The sequence below is a fragment of the Budorcas taxicolor genome, chromosome 19 (genome assembly GCF_023091745.1).
Source record: "Budorcas taxicolor isolate Tak-1 chromosome 19, Takin1.1, whole genome shotgun sequence".
Taxonomy (NCBI): Eukaryota; Metazoa; Chordata; class Mammalia; order Artiodactyla; family Bovidae; genus Budorcas; species Budorcas taxicolor.
In genome coordinates this window covers 10,233,562-10,252,182 of record NC_068928.1, presented here as the reverse complement: position 1 = coordinate 10,252,182, position 18,621 = coordinate 10,233,562, and the positions used below count along the sequence as shown (strand labels likewise).

General features: G+C 47.0%; 1 protein-coding gene and 1 long non-coding RNA gene across 9 annotated transcripts in view; one reads left to right on the top strand and one right to left on the bottom strand.

The window, feature by feature from the left end:
* Positions 1-18,621, bottom strand: part of YPEL2 (yippee like 2) — a 179,892-nt gene that overhangs the window by 124,471 nt on the left and 36,800 nt on the right. For all 8 annotated transcript variants that reach the window (XR_008201023.1, XM_052657957.1, XM_052657953.1 and 5 more), the window contains one exon: positions 170-213. Coding sequence is in view for 7 of the 8 variants with exons in the window: in XM_052657957.1 (XP_052513917.1) it covers positions 170-213 (44 nt within the window). In the remaining variant the exon portion in view is untranslated. The remainder of the gene's footprint in view (positions 1-169; positions 214-18,621) is intronic.
* On the top strand, positions 14,339-15,618 carry LOC128064932 (uncharacterized). Its single transcript, XR_008201024.1, has 3 exons — positions 14,339-14,518; positions 15,105-15,215; positions 15,501-15,618. It is a non-coding gene; the product is annotated as an uncharacterized LOC128064932 (long non-coding RNA).

Sequence of the window (18,621 nt, the reverse complement as noted above, 5' to 3'; positions counted from 1 at the left end):
CAAGGATGACTGGCTAACACGTATGGAAAATAATGTTCCATGGGGCTGTGCCTATGTGTGTGTGTGTCAGAGAGGACAGGTCCCATTGTGTAATCATCACAGAGTGTTGCTTTTCCCCATCCCTCAAAATTTGCACCGAACAATGGATGTACCATTCAGAGACACTCACACTGAGTTAAAGAGGTATGCTCGTCCTTGACTTCCTTGGAACGACTGAAATGCAAGAAGACAAATCGATGGTTAGAGATCCATTTCACCCACCCAGGGGGGAAACCAACCCCAAAGCACAACAATCATGACCTTGCAGGACTGACACAGCTACAAGGGAGCAGTGAGCCAGTTAACTGTCCAGCTGGCAGATGGCAGAATCAACAGAGCTGCGGAACCCGGGTCAGCACACACTTGGATTGGCAAGGAGACGGCATTAATCCACATTGGCCTTTCCTGGACCCATATGATTTTGGCCATCTGTGCTGCCCACAGCTTTCCTCGAGTCGGCCAGGGCACGGCCACAGGCACAAGTACCTCTCCAGGCCCTCTTGGTACAACCCTCAGGAGACAGCCAAGAATCCCCAAGGTAAGAATGAACCACCAAACCCACACTTCTCACTGGTCTTACTTTTTTGGAGAACTAAGATCCCACACGCTGTGCAGCTAAACAAACAGAAAAACCTGCAGTGCGGGAGTTCTCTTTTTGAGGTGTGGGCAACTTGATCTCCAGGTCACAGGAATGCCCACTAAAGGGTAATCCCACTTTAACTTCTAGCTTAAATAGGAGCCGGACTGCAAGGAGATCAAACCAGTCATTCCTAAAGGAAATCTACCCTGAATATTCATTGGAAAGACTGCTGCTGGGAAAGACTGAGGGCAGGAGAAGAAGCAGGGGGACAGAGGATGAGATGGTTGGACGGCATCACTGACTCAGCGGACATGAGTTAAAGCAAACTCCAGGAGATAGTGAAGGACATGGAAGCCTGGCATGCTGCAGTCCATGGGGTCACAAGAGTTGGACACAACTTAGTAACCGAACAAGAACAACAACAAATAGGAGTGTCTTTCCTCTGGCTGGAGGATGGCAGGGACTGGGAGAAACCGGAGCCCAAAAGCTCACGGTGCGATACTTCCACTAACATGGGCCCTGTGCGTGTTTCCTCCTCTGGTTGCACTGGAATGTCTGGCTGACATGAGCCAGCCATGTTCTGCACGGCTGCCTGCATTTTTTAATGTGGCTTGACAACTGTACCCTGAATTAAACATCCTCGTCTGCTCTGAAGACCACTTGGAAAAGAAACAACCAGACAAAATAAGGGACTCTCCTGCGACCTCTGTTATTCAGTGGCTGGAGAGATCCAGGGCTGGCTGGTTAACAGATGACCAGAGGGCAGCGGAGAACCAGACAGGACACAGATCACTGCGCCCAAAACAGCTGTTGCCAGAAGCAACGGACTTTAGGGGTCGGGGCCACCAGCCACAGAGAAGGGTTAAAATTCTTGACTTGTGGAAAAACTGTTTTGGGGGCAGCTGGATGGTTGGCTGCCTCCAACGTGCAGATGCACCAGAAGCCTTGGCTCCCGGGTGCAGCTCCGAAGAGCAAGCAGGTGTTTCCCAGCTGCTGCTCGGGCAAAACCAGCTCTCTTTCCTTTGGGTCTTGAAGCATCTCCGGGGAACACATGAGCTCCAGGCTAGAACTGAGCATGAATACAAGTGTTACAGCCTCGAGATCTGGAACCTGGAAGTCCATGCCACATGCTCAGATTCGACAATGTCTCAGCGAAACAGATGATAGATTTGGCCAACCAGTTAGTTCCATCTCGGAGCACACAGACACCCAAGCACCACCAGGATGGCAAAAGTTTCACCATCTGGCCCCACCACCCCCTGCAGTCTCTTCTCTCCCTACTCTGCCACTGTCTTTTCCTCTAGTCAGGCCAAACCATGTGCAATTCCTGGAACTTGAATTTCACCAACTTTGCCCACGATCCTCCCTAAGACGGGGAGGTTCCTTCACTTGACCAATCTCAAGCCTCAGCTCGGCCTCCTCTCTTTCATAAGGCTTTCTCTGACCTCCCCAAGAAGAGGCACCCACTGGTACCCATGGACGGGACCCATCTTGCTCACTGCCTGTTTCTTTTTGTTTTTTTTTTTTTAGCTCTCAGCACACTTGATTTCAACTGCCTGTCTGACTAACTCCCTCACTAGACTGTGAGCTCCCTGAAGACATGAACCGTGTCTTTAATGTCTCTCTGAACCTGCAACACATAGCATGAAAAATCTGGCATCATTTACAAAATATCCCACGAGTCAATTGCCTCTAACTTCCTTTAAAAAAAAAAAAGATTGCTGCTTTTGTGCTTTAAGACATCAATAATGAGACTGATGTTATAAAAATAGGATCTTAAACAGTAGGATCCTTGCAATTTTTTATAATGGGACAGAGTAGCCCATGGGCTTCCCTGGTGGCTCAGAGGTTAAAGCATCTGCCTCCAATGCGAGTAGACCTGGGTTCGATCCCTGGGTTGGAAAGATCCCCTGGAGAAGGAAATGGTAACCCACTCCAGTATTCTTGCCTGGAGAATCCCACGGATGGAGAAGCCTGGTAGGCTACAGTCCACGGGGTCGCAAAGAGTCAGACACCACTGAGCGACTTCACCTTCAGAGTAGCCCAAAGAGGTTCATTTATACCCAAGTACTTAAAAATGTAAAGTTATGCATTTTTCCTTTGCAAAGAAACATTCTAAACTACCTGAACAAAAAGTTGCTGACAAAATACTGACTTGGCAATATTAAAAAAAAAAAAAAAAACCACACACACTAAATCTGCCCCTTCAAAGTAAAGGCAACATTTTGACAGGGAATGGAAACCTAACTCCTTTTCCAAAGAAACTTGTACTACAGAGAGAACTGGTATTTAGCAATGTTTTCATTTTATATGATCTTTGTAGTTCAAAATTGAAATGTCTGTACAAAAAAACTAATTCAAAATGGAGACTACTAAGAAAAAAAATGCAGGAGAAAATCTTTGTGACTTTGCATTAGAAAAGACTTCTTGGATACTACATCAGCAGTACAATTTATAAAAGAAAAAAACTGCTAGATTTCATCAAAATTTTAAACTTGTGCTCTGAAAAAGCACTCAAACTCATGTCCATCAAGTCGGTGATGCCATCCAGCCATCTCATCCTCTGTCGTCCCCTTCTCCTCCTGCCCCCAACCCCTGCCAGCATCAGAGTTTTTTCCAATGAGTCAACTCTTCGCATGAGGTGGCCAAAGTATTGGAGTTTCAGCTTTAGCATCAGTCCTTCAATGAACACCCAGGACTGATCTCTTTAGAATGGACTGGTTGGATCTCCTTGCAGTCCAAGGGACTCTCAAGAGTCTTCTCAAACACCACACTTCAAAAGCATCAATTCTTCAGCACTCAGCTTTTTTCACAGTCCAACTCTCACATCCATACATGACCACTGGAAAAACCATAGCCTTGACTAGACAGACCTTTGTTGGCAAAGTAATGTCTCTGCTTTTGAATATGCTATCTAGGTTGGTTATAACTCTCCTTCCAAGGAGTAAGCGTATTTTAATTTCATGGCTGCAATCACCATCTGCAGTGATTTTGGAGCCCCCAAAAATAAAATCAATGCAAATGAAAAACAACTGACATAGCCCTATTAGAATGATCCAAAAAAATTTTTTTAACTGACAAAACCAAGTGCTCTCAAGGACACTGCAAAATTGCAACATCTGGACAGAGTTTGGCAGTTTCAATTACTCAAATGTAATGAAAAGCTATGTTAATACATGTAACAATATGGATGAGCTTGAAATGCTTTAGGCTAAGAAGATCAGTGGTTGCCAGAGGTTATGGGTAAGGGGTGAGACTGACTACAAAGGAGTAACATAGGAGATGGAATTATTTTCTCATCTTGATTTTTGTGGTGCGTAAGACTACGCATGTGTCAAAACTCATTGGATTTTTTTAAAAATTATTTTTACATACAGTAAAATATACTCTTGTTAGTGAAATCCAACAGAATCTTGGTTCCCCAATCAGGAATTGAACCCAGGCCCCTAGCAGTGAAAGTGCCAAGTCCTAACCACTGAACCACCAGGGAATTCCCACAAAGATTCCACCTGAATCTACCTTTCTTTGTAAAGAAGTTTTCAGTAAGGGCAACAGTTAAAATGAGGTACTGAAGAGGACTGTCTTTAGGACACACCTCTGAATCACTGAGGGCTTCCCTGGTGGCTCAGATGGTAAAGGATCCGCCCGCAGTGCACGAGATCCGGTTTTGATTCCTGGTTTGGGAAGACGCCTTGGAGAAGGGAGCGGCTACCCATTCCAGTATTCTGGCCTGCATAATTCCATGGACAGAGGAGCCTGGCAGGTCCTAGTTCATAGGGTCAGAGTCAGAAGCAACTGAGTGACTAACAATTTCACTTTCTGAATTACTGAATCAGAAAGTGATAAATGAAGACTTCCCCCCGACCCCGAAAAGAGAGCATATTCAATCATCTATACCTTCAATAAAATAAGATTAAAAAGTTATAATTGTGTTTTCTTCCATCCTTTTAAATTGCATAAATTATTAAAAATTTCTAGTAAATGTTTATGATGTACAAATTAGCAACCCCATGTATACCATTTATAAATAAACAGACATATTAGGAGTACATGCTCAAAACACTTTCCTGGTAGGTGTATGTGACTTTAAATACTCGGAGGTGACTGTTCTGGGGGTTCTAAGGCAGGGCCTAAGACTGGCTTTCTCTCATCAGTGTTTCATAGTTTTCTACATATCTAGACCTTTTGTTTTTTTTTTAGGTAGATTTATTCCTAAGTATTTTATTCTTTTCATTGCAACAGTGGATGGAATTGTTTCCTTAATTTCTCTTTCTGTTTTCTCATTGTTAACTGTATAGGAATGCAAGAATAAATTAATTTAAAAAACATCATATGAAAAGTAAAAAAAAGAGTTGCTTTCTCTAGCCTGACACACATTTGAATTTCTAGAGAGCGGGGTGGGGGAGGGCACATGGAGAAGCGTCTTCAATCAGACCCAGAGGCGCCTCCCAAGGCCACCCTGGCTCCTCCAGGGGTCTTCTCCCGAGGGTGTGCTGGCAGCGGCCCATGCTCTGCAAAGACGGCTAAACCCATCAGGCGGTGATACCTACAGAGGCACCCTCCTAGCGACAGCATCGATGAGCCTGTCTCCCCAGCCCCGCACCCCGGACCAGCTGAGTCTCTGAGGACAAGAGAGATTCTGCAAGCTCTTCCGCCATGGCTTCCACACTGGGCCGCTGCCAAGCCAACATTTATGATGAGAAAAACATTCACGGAGAACAACAGGCATCTTGCAAATAGACACAGACAAGAATAGCCCGGCTGGGTTGCTGTATCCTGTGGGGCCCGGCCCAGCCTGGCACGGCCAGGCGCGGCCTGGCGCTCCCTTGAGGGAGGGTGGTACCAAAGGTGGGGAGACTGAAAGCCAGTGAAGGGAGCAATCAGAATGGGGCAAACAGGATTTCAGACCAGGAGATCCCAGACAGACGGCCAGACACATTTGTTTGCCGTTGTGACTGCCAGGCAACAAGGCAGCTCTTTTCCATGTTGTGCATCAACCAAAGCTGGTATTCAGGACTCCAGGAAAGGGTTTTTTTTTGTTGTGTTGTTTAAAAAAATTACCCCAAACTTTTCTTCTGTCCTTAAAGGAAAGTTATAGTTTCAGACCCAGCCCTTCCAGCCAGCTCAAAGGAACGGAAAGGCTTTGAGTTTCCTGTTTGGTAGCCAAAACCACTGATTTCTGGCCCCTTTGAAAGTCTGGAAAGCAGCAATTCCTTTCAAACGCAGGAGGACCATTGAAAAAACGAATATTTGTCGGGGGAGGTGGCAACAGAGCAAACATGCGGATTCCTCCTTCTCTCAAACAGGCTCAGGCGTGAAGTCCTCCTAGCATAAAGAGGGCCTCGCAGCCTCCTTTCTCTGGGAAGATCACCCATGATCAACTGAGTTCATGCCCCAGGAGGTAGGTGCCCAGGGATGAGGCAGGCAGAGGCCCACCTGATTACTCAGCTGTAACAACCAGAGATGCCCTGGGGTATCCGCACATGAGGAGAGGATCTCATCTCAGAAATTCAGCATAAAATCCTGGCTTCACAACTTCAACTTACTAGCTCTACTCGACTGTGGGAGAATTATCTACCCTCTGGGATTCCACATCTTTTACACCTGTGGATGGAAAACATGCCCATGTCCTAAGTTGTTGAGAACAAGAAGTAAAACAAGGTAAACCAAGTGCAGAGGGAAAAAGAGATGAGTTCCCCACCTTCCCTCTCTGGCCTTTGCAGGAGCCTGCAGCAGAGAGAAGAGAAGGTTGACTCGATCTGCTTCTTCAAAATCCATAAAAATACAGGGATAGCACCGCAGCTGCTGATGACCCTTACCAGTTACAGTACCGTCCATAGCCACAATGTCCATCACATGGGCTTTGAAGAAATGGAACTGCTAGAGGTGGAGCCTTGGCGTGGCCATACATTCACAATGCTACTAACTTGGTCAAGCCAATTTACTTCTCTGAGATTAAACTTCCTAATCTATAAAATGGGCACAGTAAAATTGTATTCACATTCACAACAGATTTGTATAAGAAATAAATAATACTGTGTACACTTCATGGCATGATAGACAGAGCCTTACTATAAAAGTCACCATTAACGTATACAATTCAGGGGCTCTTGCTATATTCACAAGGCTGTGCAACCATCACCACTATCTAATTCCAGGACATCTTCACACCCCACAAAGAAATCTTGCGTCATTACCAGTCACCTTCCATTTCCCTGTCCCTGGCAACCACAAACCTCCTTTCTGTCTTTACGGATTTGCTCATGGTATTATATGCTGTACTCTGTACCTTGTCAGGGAGAAGGTAACATAGGTATTAGATAGAGACGCAATAAAGGATAAGTAAAACTCCTCCCTTGGGTGTTGGCTGAACACCCCACCTCAACATTCTCCTGGGGAAGGTCAGGTCAGTTTTCCTTTCTCATTCCTTTCTGCATCCAAGTCTGGTGGAGTTTGCTATTCAGGGTCAAAGTAAACCACAGGCTCCATTCCAAAGAGCTGAAACTCAAGCAAAATAATCTTGTCTGAATTTCACCCTTGAGGAAGCATATGGAGAAAGTGGGAAGGGTAATAATAAAGAACAATGAAAATGATGAAAACTTCCACAATTAGAACCCAAGTGTAGTTTAAAGACTCCGAGCAATTAGCTAAGAGGAAAGACAATCAAAGGGGATTTCTTCCCTTTTCTCTGCAAAAAAGGAGGAAAGCGGACTGATACGGAAATAAGAGAGACTTGGGTTCACTATAAGGGAAGAATTTCCTGACCGTGTAGGACTTCCACACTGGGACACAGGTCACCAGGAAAGATTAGGAAAGAATAAAGCCATTTGTATGTGTTTATAGTTTGCAGAAAGTTTTCACACATCTGTCTGGAGGTCTACATGGGGTAAAAAGCAATGTGTGTGCTGCCTAGGGGCAGAAGCTTGGCTGCCTCTGAGCTCTGGGAGGTCCTCCCGTTCCTGAACCAGATGAAGGGAGGGGCAGGGAAAGGACTGGCTCTAGAGGAGGAAATATCTGCAGTGTGGAGTCATGAAATTCCAAGGGCATGGGAGCATACATGATACAATGAACTGAATGGCAAAAACAAAAGGTGGTGTGGGGCTTGGGTACCACATTTTATTGCTGAAATGTGGAGACTTCAGGATCTAAGTTACTTGATGATCAGACCTTTCAATTTCAGCAGATGCTGGCAGCTCGCTACAACCTGTACTCTTCTTCTCTCTCCACAAAGAAAGCCTGGGACACTTCCATTCTCCACAAGGATACAGGGGAGGGGGTTTCTATGAGCAGACCAGCCCCTGTCCTCTGCAGAAGAAAGCCTGACATGTCTGCTGGGGGGGATGGCTTCTGAGACAGAGAGATAACAGGTGGAATCAGGATGCAATGGCAGCCAGTCATTAAAGCTGGGCCCTTTGCAATTCAAATATAAAACTGAAACTTCTGGAGGGGGGACTTCCCTGGCAGTCCAGTGGTTAAGACTCTGCACCCTAGTTCGATCCCGGGCTGGGGAACTAAGGTCCCACGTGCTGCAGAGTGTCACCTAAAAATAAATAAACAAAAATAAAACTTCTAAGCGGGCTAAAATAATGGAGCTCAAATTTCTCTCAAAACCATCAGGTCCTTCCACTCTTGGGTATCTATCTGAAAAACAAAACACTAATTCAAAAAGATACGTGCACACCCCTCCCTACCCGCAGTGTTCACAGCAGCATTATTTATACTTGTCAAGGTATAGAAGCAACCTAAATGTCCACCAACAAATGAATGGATAAAGAAGACGTTATTTATATATATACTGCTGCTACTGCTGCTAAGTTGCTTCAGTCGTGTCCGACTCTGTGCGACCCCACAGACGGCAGCCCACCAAGCTCCCCGATCCCTGGGATTCTCCAGGCAAGAACACTGGAATGGGTTGCCATTTCCTTCTCCAATGCATGAAAGTGAAAAGTCAAAGTGAAGTCGCTCAGTCGTGTCCGACTCTTTGCGACCCCATGGACTGCAGCCTACCAGGCTCTTCCGTCCATGGGATTTTCCAGGCAAAAGTACTGGAGTGGGGTGCCATTGCCTTCTCCATATATAAAATGGAATACTACTTGGCCATAAAAAATAATGAAATTTTGCCATTTGCAGAAAGATGGATGGACTTTTATTCTAAGTGAAGTCAGACAAAGAAAGACAGATACTGTATGATATCACTTATATGTGCAATCAAACTAGAGAATAAAACAGAAGAAGCAAATTCACAGACATAGAGAACAAATTAGTGGTTACTGGTGGGAAGAGGAATGCAGGGAGGGGCAATATAGGGGGAGACGGATTTTTTTTTTTAAAGGGTTATTTTGAGATCATATGAAATCATGTGTGTGAAACCTTTTCAGGCCTTTAAAAACAATTTACTATGAGCCCCTGAAGTTAAAAAGAAAGCAAATTAATATATCTAGGAAGAACATGATCAGTTTCTTGGATTTAGGTTTCAGTATACCCTTCAGTTCCCAAAGCCAACTGGGCGTTGGCAAACGAAAACGTCCTGACACTACAAAGGATTTCTGGAAAGCCAGTGGGCAAAACTTACAGACTCTCAAGGCAAGACTTCCCCTGCAGCCAATCCAGACAGAAAGGGTTCCCTGCAAGACTGAAGCCACATGCTATGGGGGTGGGTGGTGGGCCCAGGGATCGAATCTGTGTCTCCTACATTGCAGGCAGATTCTTTACCACTGAGCCCCTGGGGAAGCCCAAATTGAGATGGCTCATTAAAATAAATTGGAAATGGTGAAATAATAATAGTCATGGCTTGTATTTACATAGCGCTTGCTGTATGCCATACAGAGCTTCCCTGGTGGCTCAGCTGGTAAAGAATCCGCTTGCAATGCAGGAGACCTGGGTTCAATCCCTGGGTTGGGAAGATCTCCTGGAGAAGGGAACGGCTACCCCCTCCAGTATTATGGCCTGGAGAATCCCATGGACCATACAGCCCATGGGGTTGCAAGGAGCTGGACACGACTAAGCGACTTTCACTGGAGAAGGGAATGGCAATCCCCTCCAGTATCCTTGCCTAGAGGATTCCATGGACAGAGGAGCCTGCTAACCTACAGTCGGTGGGGTCGCAGAGAGACAGGACTGAGCAACTAAGCCAACATGTGCCAGACAGGATTCAAAATCGTTTACATAAACCAGGTAATTTAATCCCGTCAACAATCTAATGAGGGAGGTGCTTTCATCAATCCCATTTTACGGATGAGGAAAGCAAGACAAAGAGAGGCTAAAACATGCCAACACAGGGTCAAATTCCAACAGATGACAGTGACCCAGGCAGCCTGGCTCCAAAATCTAAGGAAAAATGAAGATGGGATGACAAGGGTGCTGTCCAAGTGACTTCCTAAAAGGAGCTCAACAGAATTAGACTAATACTGACATGTTTAAAGGACCTCTGAATGTACAAACATCTTTCACATATATTAATTGATTTACCTCCAAAACAACAGAGGAAGAATCTGAGGTCCAGAGCTGCTCTAGTGACTTACCCAGTTTCCCAAAGCTTGTAAGTCAAGGTCAATACGTAAACCTACAGCTTCTGACTCCAGGTCCCAAGATTTTTCTAGAACGTGTTCACTTGGAAAATCTGTCTCTTTGAAAAAGAAGGATGGATCAAGCTGTCAAAACTGATGAAAGTCTCTTAAGCTATTCACCCTCCTCTGCTCTGATTCCATATTTACTCAGCAACTGCCTAAATTTAATTCATTTGCTCAGTGGGTTTACCTTCAAGGAAGATAACACACATCCAAGCTTTCGGGATTATCTGTTCCACTGTAAATTAATTAGAATTCTGGTCTACCAATTAGCTTCCTGTGAGTTATGTTAGGATGAATCATTTCACCAGGGCTTGGTCACTCTTGGGAGAATGGGTAAAATTTAATTTGTAAATTTAACAATGCTTAAGGCTGATTGAGGGCCACCAAGAGAATGCTCTCTGCAGCCTAGCCTGAAACCAGCCTCCCAGGTAACAAGTGAATGAATGATTCTCATTTCACAAACCATGGAAAAAGAAAAGCAAAGAAGTCCTTAAAAATCCACTCCCCTTTCTTTGGGCTCTTGGACTTCATGATGCAGAATGAGCAGGAAAGCTGAAAGAATGCTTCGGGGAGCTTTCAAAAAGAGAATTAACTAATTACAGTCCGTAGGAATCTCATGAAGTGGACTGCAGGTTAGGGATAGTGGCAAAAGGCCTCCACAGCCACGGAGGATCTCCAAACAAAACAAAATATATGTAGACTTTATCCAGTTTTAATTTCAGAGATCATCGGGCTTTGAGGCGCCCCAGGGTCAACCACTCACCTGAGGCACGGCTCCTGTCCACGTTTCCACTGAAGCCTAAAGTGTGCTCAGTTGTGTCTGGCTCTTTCAACCCCATGGACTATCGCCTGCCAGGCTCCTCTGTCCAGGGGATTTCCCAGCAAGAATACTGGAGTGGGGTGCCACTTCCTACTAGAGGGGATCTTCCTGTCTCCTGCGTCTCTTCTTGTCCCCTTGCATTGACTGGCAGATTCTTGACCACTGCGCCATCTGGGAAGCCCTATTCCCACCAAACTTCTGCCTAAATACTTTCAGGGATAGTGAACACCCTGCCTCCCGAGGAACCCCATTCTGCTGCCAGCCGCTCTGATGATCCTTCATCTTTACATCCTCTGGTGCCAAAAAATACTTCTGGTTATAGCTTTACATCGCCGTTTCCTTCCATGGGCTAAGCTTCTCCCAGTTTAGCAGATGAACTAGATTCAAATCCCATTTCTGGCATTTTCTCTATTGTGTGTTCTTGAAGATGCTCCCCTTTCTGGTCTCAAGTTCCTCACCTGTCAAGTGGGGTAACAGTACCCACCTTGCAGAGTGAAGTGACTAGCATAAGCCAGGCCCTTGAAAAGTGGGAGCATCCTTCAAATTTCCTGTATGCGGCACGGTTTTACTCTCACAGAGTCTCTCACTGTCTTCTTAACCTGATTTTTTCATTTCGTCTTAGGGAAATAGTTATGAAGGAAGAGACAATGTGACTTTAAAGGGTTTGAGGAAATCACAGCCAGTGAGCTCTTATGAAAAAGACTCGAGGATACAAATATTAAAAAGATCTGTGCACGATGTGCTTGCCAAAATGCAAAAGCTGGGCACTGGAGATTCTCAGTATTCCGTCTAGAGACAGAATACCAGCGGGTCAGAACAACCAGCCGGCCTGCTCCCAGCCCCAGCCGGGCAAGGCTTCATCATCTGCCTCCAACTCCATGCCTTCCTCACGCAGAGCCCTGCCCCTCTGCACTGGGAGTTGCGTCATCTGTGAAATGAGGGGGTTGACTGAGGTTTCTTACGAGGGTGAATATTCCATGAGTCCATATTCTCAAGAGAGTAGACGCCTTGCACAGTGAACGAACATTTGCGAGTCAGACCTCTTTTCTGTTGGTTTTTCAACTTCCTGTTTATCTGGATAAAAGGTCTTTTCTGCTCATCAGCTGGTCTATCTTATCTAGTTCCTGATAAGACTCATCCTCAAGACTTAGAGACTTAAAGCCCTGCCACATATTCTGGTGCTCAACCTTCTTCCCTGGCCAACAGAAAAACCTAAGGCACACTGAAATATCAGGCGCTGGAAAAATCATCTCCTGGGCAAAGAGATTTTCCCACAGTAACACAGTCTATGATATTTTAAAAATAGGAGACATGGGGTGGGGTGAGAGCTAACTGTTCAATAATATAGACATGGCTGAGAGCTTCCCTGGTGGCTCGGTGGTAAAGAAGCTGCCTGCAAAAATGAAAGAATCGGCCCACCAATGCGGGAGATATAGGTTCAATCCCAGGTCCAGGAAGATCCCACATGCTGCAGAGCAACTAAGGCCACGTGCCACAGCTACTGAGCCTGTGCTCCAGAGAGGGAATCACAACTACTGAGGCCACGTGCCGCAAAAACTGAAGCTCATGTGCCCTATGGTCACGCTCTGCAGCAAGAGAAGCCACCGCAATGAGAAACCTGTGCACCATAAGCAGAGAGTAGGCTCAGCTTGCCACAACTCAAGCAAAGCCTGTGCAGCAGTGAAGACCCAGCAGAGCCATAAAGAAAGAAAGAATGCTGCACCTCTGTAACTTTAAATCAACAAATATTTAATGTCCCAGACCTTGCATAGCCCCAGAGGGTATAAATAGTCTGTCCCGAAGATGCTTAAACTCCAGCGGAGGGCTTTCCTCCAAGGTGAAGATGACGAAGAGGACTTGAAACAGCCGCAGCACAACCTGCCTATGCGCACCTCTTTCCCAGGGTTGGATAATAACTCAGTGAGCAGCAGACCCCACATGCTCGCTACAAAATAAGAAAAACAACAGTATCTTGTATCTCCCCTAGTTTGATACCACCTCAGGGCACTGTCTCAGGTATTATCCCTGTTTTATAAGACAGCTGATGGAGACTTCCCTCGTGGTCCAGTGGTAAAGAATCTGCCTACTCATGCAAGGACCATGAGCCACCCCAATGAGAAGCTGCACGGCAATCAAGACCTAGTGAAGCCATAAATAAATAATTTTTTAAAAGATAAACTGATGAGGACAGAGCCACACCCAGAAGTTAAACTCAAAAGCACCCCCCACCCCCGCCCCAGGGGCAGCTCCTTTGTTTGGAAGTGCTGGTGAGCCTGGTCTATTGTATACACGTCACTCCCCTGCCCACCCCCCTGCCCACCGATCTTTCCTGTTGGTGGGGGTGGAGAGAGGGTGTAGGATCCTTAACAGCACTGGACAGCAACTCTGAAAGCAGAACTTGTTAGTTTTTAAACAAGGACCAGCCAGTTGGACCACCGAGTGGGTGTTGCCATGCAAATTCCAGTGCTTTCAAGTTGCTCCATGAACAGAGCCTACCCAGGACAGCAAGCCCTGTTTTTCTGCAACCAGCTCTTTGATTAGGTCTAGTGAGGGACTCAATTAGCATCATGGAAACACAGAGCAGATTTCAGAAAGGAAAGGTCAGCTGCAAGCCCTAGCATTTGCTATCAGCCATCTGCCAAGCAGGAAGTGCTACTCAGATCTATTTTTAATCATATTCCCTAGGCAAAGGCTCCTGGGAGAATGCACAGGCCAGGCTTATTCCAAGAGAAACATTAAATTGCTACCTTTCTGAACACATTTTTAAATCTGTCTCTGGATACTTGGGGTATTGTTTTAAATATATTCTGGACACCAACTTATATACAGAGGCCCAGTTCTTGGGTACTCTCACACTGACACCTACCTCCAAGGAGGCCATGATTGGCCTGTATTCTCCCTTCTTGGGAAAATTCCCTGGGACTGTTCGAAGGATGGACTAATTCCACACACCACAGCAATCCCTACAACCAGGTTCCAGGTATTTGAGTTGGCTGCAAATGAAGGGGGAAGCGAAGACAAAAGAGGTGGTAGCTTAAGTCCAGCATCCAGGTCCATTACCCAGAGCAGTGAGACTGATGAAGCTAACAGGGCAGACCTCCCCGTCACTCTCATTTTTCAGTCCATCTACCACTTCAGAAAGCTACACTAACACCAGTTCCTCTGGCAGGGACTCGACCATGACTCAAGATATGGCCTGGCTACAGAAAGGAGCAAGGTTTCAGCTCGCCTCCCAGGGACCCGGCCTGTGCCGTGGCTGGCTGGCCCGCCCAGGCGCAGGAACATTCTGTCCACTGGCTTCTTCCCCCCTCGACCCGCAGCAGCACTCGTGTCTCAGTTCCCGCCAGCCCGAGGGACGAGACGTTTCTGCGAGGCCTGGACGGGGAGTCTGGCACAGCCGTGGCAGAGGAGGTTCAAACAGGCTGGGCTTCTCCCAGCCTGCGCACACATGGAACAGAGTTTCCCTGTCTCTGGACGCTCAGGCTTTCTGCCTCCGATTTCCAGCAGAAGGTAAAACCTCAGTGTATGTATGACTGTGCCTCAGCCAAGTCAAGTTCCATTTGCCAACTAAGGCCGGGGGGCCCCACCCAGGGCTCACCCCATCAAACCCTCCAGTGGCACTGTGGGGCGCAGTGTGCCCCATGACCAAGGGCACAACGGGGTCTGCCCGCTGGTTTTACCAGCCTCTCCAGCCCAACCCCGCCCTCCTCTTAGGAGCTTATCTGTCAGCAAGCAGCCGATGGGAAAGCTAAGCTGAAAGGGCACCTTGGCTGCGGGGTCTTTGCCTGAGAATGTGAAACAAGAGACTGGGTATTTGGGGCAACTTAACACCGGGAGGCGGCCGGCCAGAGGGCTGGGGAGGAAGGGACGGAATAGGCAGAGGTGAGCTTCACAGGAGATCTAACTCCCCCAGGCTGGGGGGCGGGGAGACAGCAGGGCTGGGAACCCAACCCAGTGAGCCTCAGCAGACGTGTCCTTGGGAAAAAAAAAAAAAGGCCACTGCCCAGGGTCACTCCCCCTGACCCAGTTGGACCACAAATTAATTAGGGCTTCTGAGCCCTGCTGACTCTTGAGTTCCTCTTCTTTCTGGTTTCAGGAGCAAAGGGAGTTAATCGGTAAACAGCTTAAGAAAGAAGAACTCTTCTTGTGCCTGTCTGAGGATCACCGGTGCCCTTCCTCTGCCCCTTCCCCAGTTTGCCACAACTGTGTATGTACCGGGAAACCCAGAAACAAATGAAAAAACACCCCAAGGAAACATGGGGTGTTGGGTTTGGTCCAAGGGCTAAACCCCAGGAACAGGAACTTACCTGGAGATTTCAGGGCCAGGCAGACAGCCAGGGAAGGACCAAGTGAGGAGGCTGGGCTCTCAGTTCCTCTGCTAATTCAGAGCAAGAAACAGGGCTCAAGGTAGAGCTCTTAGGGGAGTGGGCTGGGGACGGGGTGCACACCCCATCTGAATTCCAACTCTGGTTCTACCACTTCCATTTCCTAGCTGAGTCCCCTTTGGTCAACTCAGTTCGCCCAAGCCTCATTTTCTTCACCTGAAAATGGAAACGAGAGGAGGAAAGGAAACCCTCCTACACTGCTGATGGGAACATGCTGGTGGGGCCACTGTGGAAAACAGTACGGAGGCTCCTTTAAAAACTAAAAAAAGAGATTTGCCATAGGAGCCAACAATCCCAGTCCTGGGTATGTATCTGGAGAGAATGCTAATTTGAAAGAATACACGCACCTCCATGTTCATGTGTGTGCTGAGTCGCTTCAGCCGTGTCTGATTCTTTTCAACACTATGGACTGTAGTCCGCCAGGCTCCTCTATCCATGGGATTTCTAGGCAAGAATACTGGAGTGGGTTGCCATGCCCTCCCTCCTGCAGGGGATCTTCCCAAACCCAGAGACTGAACCCAAGTCTTGAACCCAAGATTGACTCCTACACTGGCAGGCAGATTCTTTATCACTAGCGCCACCTGGGAAGCCCATATTTACCATCTGAGCCAAGACATGGAAGCGACCCAAGTGTCCATGCCAAATGAATGAAGAAGATGTGGTTCAATGGAATATCACTCAATCATTAAAATATAATGAAATCACACCATGTACAGCAACCTGGAGGGACTTGAAGGGCACTAGAGAAAGACAAATACCATGCTAATCGCTTATATGTGGAATCTAAAAACATGATGCAAATAAAGTATTTACAAAACAGAAATAGACTCACAGACACAGAAAACAGACGAAAGGTTACTAAAGGGTGGTGGTGAGGGAGTAGGGAGAGATAAGCTAGGAATTTGGAATTAACAGATACATACGAATATATAAAATGGGTAAACAATAAGGACTTAACAGTACAGCCCAGAGAACACTACTCAATATCTTACAATAACCAATAATGAGGGCTTCCCTCACTCAGCTCAGCTGGTAAAGAATCTGCCTGCAATGCAGGAGACTCCGGTTAGATTCCTGGGTCAGGAAGATCCCCTGGAGAAGGAAAGGGCAATCCACTCTAGTATTCTTGCCTGGAAAATCCCATGGACAGAGAAGCCTGGTGGGCTACCGTACACGGGGTCGCAAGAGTCGGACACTACTTAGTGACTAAACCACCACCACCAAATAATAAGGACTTACTGTATAGCACAGAGAACGATACTCAATCTCACAATAGCCTGTAACGGAGTGAAAGTGTTACTCGCTCAGTCGTCTGCAACTCTTTAGCCCAAATAGAGTACCTCCTTAAACCTGGTGTCCTAGGAGACTTGTTTCCTTCCCCTCGTAGGGGCTTCCCAGTGACATTCAGACCGACAGAATAGGAATCTCTGGGGCCTGGAAACGAGCCATTTTATCCCAGGTTATTCTGATGTACTCTCTGACTTGGGAATCACTGCCCAAGCATCTCCCTTTTCCAAAGCCAGTTTCAACTACTCTCAGGCCAAAGACATGAAGGTTGCAGAAGCCACTTAATCTCCTCCACTTTTACCTGGCCTATACCTCAAAACTACATGCACCAAAGTCATCTGAATTCTGCAACTCAGTTCTCCCTTGAACGTAATAGGAAAAAATCCATACATGCAGGCTGCAACTGCCTGCTTAGTCAGTGAGTGAGCTGCTCAGTGAGTGAGCTCAAGAAGCTAGGTATTCACATGAGAGAGGGCATCTCACCCAGCAAACCAGATAACCCAGGTCCCAGAGTACTTTGAGAGGCTTTCATCTCAGAGTCACGGGTGCTGGGTGTTGGCCAGTGATTTATCTGGCTGCCGTTTAGCTGACAGCATCGCCAGGAATGGACTGAGCTTGGTTATTAATTACAGCCACTGGCTTAATTATCAGCACTGATTAACTTTATACAATATCAACATTCCTCTTCACACAAAGCTCACAGGCATACGGTTTAGAGCAGTTAGAGAGAAGCGGAGTGGAACCAAAGGCTATTACTCCCTTGCTCAGAAACTCTCCGTGGCTAAATGCAGAACTGCATCTAAACTCCTTTGTGGGCCTTCTGGGCCCATGTGATCCACCCATGCTGACTTCCTGCTTCCCTCTACCTGCCCTCTCCGCCTCTTACCTGTGGTTCTTCAGGCTGGATCTCCTCTGCAATGTCTCGATGCCTCTGCTGGGAATGGACTCCCCTTCCTTGTTCACTTAGTAAACACCAGTCTTGCTCTCTGCCCCTGTAAGCAGCCTAAATAATCACCTATTCAAAGCCTGTGTTTCACTACATCCTGTAATAGTTAACTTCTTTCTTTTGCCCACTAGATCACGAGCTGCTTCAGGGCAAGAATTTGATCGTGTCCTATTCTGCATCCCCAGTGCCTCATACAGCAGTACTCAGGACACGCTGAATGGTCAGAGAGGTCATGTGCCTTATCCAAGGCCACACTCGACATTGAGTGGCAAAGCCAGGCCCTAGGGCAGAGGCTGCCCGGCTCTTCATTCAGGGCTCGTAAGGGGGTGCTAATGACTCACTGCCCATGGGGCCCCACACTGTTTTCCCATGAAAGTGATGAGATTGTTTGAAACTACGGGCACTGTCTGGCTCGGGCACCGTGTAACCTCTGGTGGGGACCAGAGCACTAGATGGCTGAGGCTGCAGTTTGGCCCGTGCAGAGGAATTCTCTGGCACCAATCAGACCATGCCACTGAACAGCGTCCATCAACTCCTGTACTATCCCTACCAAATGGAGCCCCCCTGTTGATCTGGGACACCTCTTGAAATCACATTGACCCATTTTCCCAACACCAATCTCTTAACGGTCATTCCAATCATCAACTCAGGGGTCAGCAAACAATCCTCTAGGGCCAAATGGGGCCTCTCACCTGTCTTGTAAATCAAGTGCTACCAGAACACAGTCAGGCTGGCTCGTTCATGTATTTTCTATGACTGCAGACTTGAGGGGCTTCCCAGGTGGCGCTAGTGGTAAAGAACCCGCCTGCCAATGCAGGAGACATAAGAGACACGGGTTCAATACCTGGGTTGGGAAGATCCCTGGAGAAGGAAATGGCAAACCACTCCAGTATGCTTGCCTGGAGAATCCCATCAACAGAGGAGCCTGGTGGGTTACAGTCCAGAGCGTCGCAAAGAGTCGGCCACAACTGAAGCGACTCGGCAGGCACACACAT